At 36.6% G+C, this 4,703-nt stretch overlaps 1 protein-coding gene across 1 annotated transcript in view; it reads left to right on the forward strand.

The window, feature by feature from the left end:
- Positions 1-4,065, forward strand: part of PRRG1 (proline rich and Gla domain 1) — a gene marked incomplete at its 5' end in the record, with an annotated part of 49,448 nt that extends 45,383 nt beyond the window's left edge. The window contains one exon of the mRNA XM_017855150.1: positions 2,588-4,065. Coding sequence (XP_017710639.1) covers positions 2,588-3,073 — 486 coding nt within the window. The remainder of the gene's footprint in view (positions 1-2,587) is intronic.
- Positions 4,066-4,703: the final 638 nt, after the last annotated feature.

The following is a 4,703-nucleotide window of genomic DNA, read 5'->3' on the forward strand; positions in this document are numbered from 1 at the left end:
CCAAAAAACAGAGAAATTGAATTATGCAAGCAAGCATGCAAAAAAGATTCATGTAGATCCTTGGGTATTCCAAAGTAATGTGGACAATATAAAAGAGCCACATTTTATTATATTTTTCTAAGATTAGCATCATATAATTATTTAAATCACATATATTTATTGGTATTTTTGGATAAATTGAAATAGAGTAAAAGGAAGTGGTGACCTGAGAGACTGGGAAGAGAGAGGTTAAAGTCTCACCTGCAGATAAAGGAAAATTTACTATGGATCAGATACTTGATAAGTTTATTTTATTTTATTTGGTGCAGTTTGATTCCAAATTTGTAAAAGAGTCTGTTGTTTTTTAGGAGTGCAACTGTGATTGGCAAGTGTACAGGAGAAAGAGATGTAAAGCAATTTTTTAAATGATGTAAACCTAAATGTTAATACTGCTTACATCTTTATGATGGAACTACAAGTGATTTGTTTTCATTTTTGCTGTTTTTGTTTTGTTGAGACAGAGTTTCGCTCTTGTTGCCCAGGCTGGAATGCAATGACGCAATCTCAGCTCACCTGCAACCTCTGCCTCCCAGTTTCAAGCAGTTCTCCTGCCTCAGCCTCCCGAGTAGCTGCAACTACAGGCATGCGCCACCGTGCCCGGCTAATTTTGTATTTTTAGTAGAGACCGGGTTTCTCCATGTTGGTCAGGCTGGTCTTGAACTCTTCACCTCAGGTGATCCACCTGCCTCAGCCTCCCAAAGTGCTGAGATTACAAGCGTGAGCCACCGCACCCAGCCCCATTTTGCTGTTTTACATGAGTGAAGTTTTATATAATTAACTTTTCTCAATCCTAAAAGTGACAGTTATATAAAAGTTAATGATGTGCAATTTTAGGAGCAAATTTATTGTGTAAAAGTCTTCATATATCTATATTTAATAGTTTTACCTGTGAATATATTTCCATATTAGTGAAACAAATGAGTCCTTTGACAATTTCAGATATTAGATATTATCCTGAGATGATTGCTGTATCTAGACTCTACTTTTCTTCTTTGGGCTTTTAAAATATTGAATCTTGCATATTTTCATCTGGATTTTTAGGTGAAATTCATTGCGAACCTGTACAGCCTTTAGTAAATCATACAATATTTCTTACAACATGTCCAGTTCCTCTTAGAATTATAGAATGTTGGAGTAATAATGTACCTTAGAGATCTCATTCGGGAGTCATTATTATGACCACAGGGTTCTTTAAAAGGTTATATGACTAAGTGAAGTAAAATATATGACTATAAAACAAGCAGCTTTACTGCCCATAGTATTAGTTTGGACCAGATTTGGTGTTTTATCTAAATTCCATGCCCCCATGGGACATCTGAGTTCAGAATTCCAGGTGTAATCCAACTCCATTTGTCCATTCGTGTAGTGAGCTAACTCCTCTCCTCAGCTCTTCTTTTTCCAATTTGCATTCCAAGGGCTCCCTCCCTTGATGCCAGATAATTAAATAATATGAAATGGAAGACATTTCAAATATTATTAGTGACCCGTAATACCTGCGAATAAATATGACTGTGAGAAAAGCACTTTGATAAATGGAGTCAATAGCATTGCAATTGTGGGTGGTCTTTGTATCAAAGTAAGGGATAGGTAATCAGTCATTTTGAAGCAGAGATTCGATTATAATATATAAAATTAATTATAATCACTAATATGTATTGAGTATTTATATGCCAGGGACTTAATTAGATGTGTTATAAATGTTATCTCACTTAATGCACAGGCAACCTATAAGGTAGGTTTGTATTATACCATTTTACAAGTGAGGAAACCGAGGCTTAAAGGAGTAACTTGCCCAGGTTTCATAACTAGTAATTGGGTCAAGTTTCTTTTTTATCTTTTAAATACTTCCCCCTACATTCGGTAAAGTCTTGAACTACTGGATTACTTTTCATTTGGGATTAAGGTACAGGTTTAGAAGTAACCTAATGCAGTTTCTTCACTAGCTTGAGGTCTCTCCTAGGAACAATATGTAATTTTGACCTTCAGTCACCATCTGTGTACTACTAAACTCTGGGGGTGGAGAGGGAGCTGAGGAGGAATGTCTGGTGGCAAGAAACCCCAAACAGAACCATTAGAAAACAAGGTGTTTCTGGAGTGTTTGAGCACTGAAAGACTACAACAGCCTCAACTTGTACATACTGTTAATGATTATAGGGATCATGAGATGAGAATCTTGTAGTTGGATATGGAGAGCGATGATATTTAACATATTTTAACAGTAAATTATTTGGTATAATTAGTAAAGGGGAAAACCCTTATTACTTATTTTTCCCTTTTAAGTGTCATAGCTGAAAATATAAATAACTCCAAGTCTTAAAAAACACTCTTGGATTCTGATTGACCATTTTAGGGAGGATCCAGAATGAGTACAATAATGTATTTGTAATTTCTTGTCACATGGAAAATATAGACTGTAGGTCCTTTGGTTCAGCAAATTTGGTTTTGGGTTTTTGTTCATTATGTTCATTGAACCCAGACATTTATTCATCTGGTATTTTCCATCTTTTATTCATACTGATTTTCTATTTATTTTCTATTGTATTTTCAGAAGGAGTTTTGGAGCACCTACACAAAAGCGCAACAAGGGGAGAGTAACCGAGGAAGTGACTGGTTTCAATTTTACCTTACCTTTCCATTAATCTTTGGCCTCTTCATTATCCTCCTTGTCATTTTCCTAATCTGGAGATGCTTCCTAAGAAACAAAACTCGTAGACAGACAGTGACTGAAGGCCACATTCCTTTCCCTCAGCACCTTAATATTATCACCCCACCCCCCCCACCAGATGAAGTGTTTGACAGCAGTGGATTGTCTCCAGGCTTTCTGGGATACGTAGTTGGGCGCTCAGATTCCGTCTCTACTCGCCTGTCCAATTGTGATCCCCCACCAACCTATGAGGAAGCCACTGGCCAGGTGAACCTGCAGAGAAGTGAAACAGAACCTCATTTAGACCCACCCCCGGAGTATGAGGACATAGTCAACTCCAACTCAGCCAGTGCCATTCCTATGGTGCCTGTGGTCACCACCATCAAATGAAGCTGCAAACTTCTTTTTACTCTAATCATTTTTAAAATACTAATGAAAGAACTTTCTAGCACTTTACCACTACATAAATGTTCATTGACTTATTTTATTGGACTCTTACAGCATACCACTTCATACTTTCTGGTTTTATTTTCTTTAGTTTTGTTTCTTGTTATAGAATCATTATCCATGCTCATTTTTGCTAGGGGAAATATATGAAGAGGGAAAACATACTAATGGGGTCTTTCAGTGATGTGATGAGACATACATGTAAGTGTATATATGTGTGTATAGGCATATATACATGTGTATGTATCAACACAGTATATGTAAAACTGTCTTAAAAATCCATTAACTTCTACCTAAATCACCTGGAAAGAGAGCATTACTCACCAAAATTGCAAAACAAGGGTACCAAGAATTTGTGTAATAGCCAGTGACATGCTGTAGATTTTTGCAAACTGGATGTACTTAGCATGTTTTCTAATTCTGACTGGCTTTTATTAACTTGATAATTCTTCATCTACCTTAAAAAGAAAAAAATTACACATACTCATTCTTGATGTTATAAATAGAAAGAGAAAGAGTGTGTGTGAGCAATAATGTGTAAGCTACTGATAACTTGCTTACAGCAGATAGCAGCAATAAGGTCTTTGGTAGCATTCGGCTTGTTTCGTAATAGGGATTTTTTTTTTTGGTTGACCACTCCCCGCCGACCTCCAAAATTAAACAGTGTTTTCTTAGCATCTTGAATATCTCCTGTGGTGTATATTAACATCTTGATGAGACAGATTTCCAGGCAATGAAGTAATTTCTAAAATAGATATATGTGTGGATTAATGACGGGCAGTAGATACCCATTACTCCTTTACTCATGGATGGTAAAATTATTCTCACTGTTTTATTGCCTTTTACTATACGTTCTACACTCTCTCCTACTGCCACAGAATTTTCAAGCCCTTAAAAGTTTAGTTAAAATAAAATTTTTGAAATTATTTTCTTAATATTTTTATATAGGCTGATGTCTTTGCCTCAAGATTGTTAGGAGGTAATTTTCCATTAAATTATGAACTGTGATTTTTATATTGCTCTCCAATTGGTATAAGAAGATTGCAAAGTCCGTGTTATGCTAGGTTCACAACAAATCTAGTAATAGCCCCACACAGATCTCATCATTGTTGCTACTTCCTTTTGTATTTTCATCAGGTATTTTTTTAACTGTAGGGTTTTTACTTTTTTCTTGGAGCAGAGAGAACAGGCTGTCAATGGGTTGCCAACATAAGCTGGCTGAGAAATAAAAGAAAACAAGACCGTTGTCTCATAAAGTTACATTTTGTATGCACTGATGGCAAATTCATTAGGTCAGTTAAGGGAAATGTTTGTACCACTTCGAAACCTTTTCAGCGTTGGATAAAATGGTTGATGAGGCAGGCAGAAGGAATGTAGGTTTCAGGTATGTCATTTCCTGCTGCTTCCAGCTCCATCCCTATGGACTCCCCCAGTCCTGCCCTGGAACCAAAGGAAGGAGTAACACTGAGGGGAATCCTGAAGTAGGAGTCAGATGACCTGAAGTCAGATCTCCCTCCATCACATACTTATCACCACTGTACCTTGAGCAAGAACCATATCTGACCCTCAACCT

The sequence above is a fragment of the Rhinopithecus bieti genome, unplaced genomic scaffold, assembly GCF_001698545.2.
Source record: "Rhinopithecus bieti isolate Rb0 unplaced genomic scaffold, ASM169854v2 scaffold_41244, whole genome shotgun sequence".
Lineage (NCBI taxonomy): Eukaryota > Metazoa > Chordata > Mammalia > Primates > Cercopithecidae > Rhinopithecus > Rhinopithecus bieti.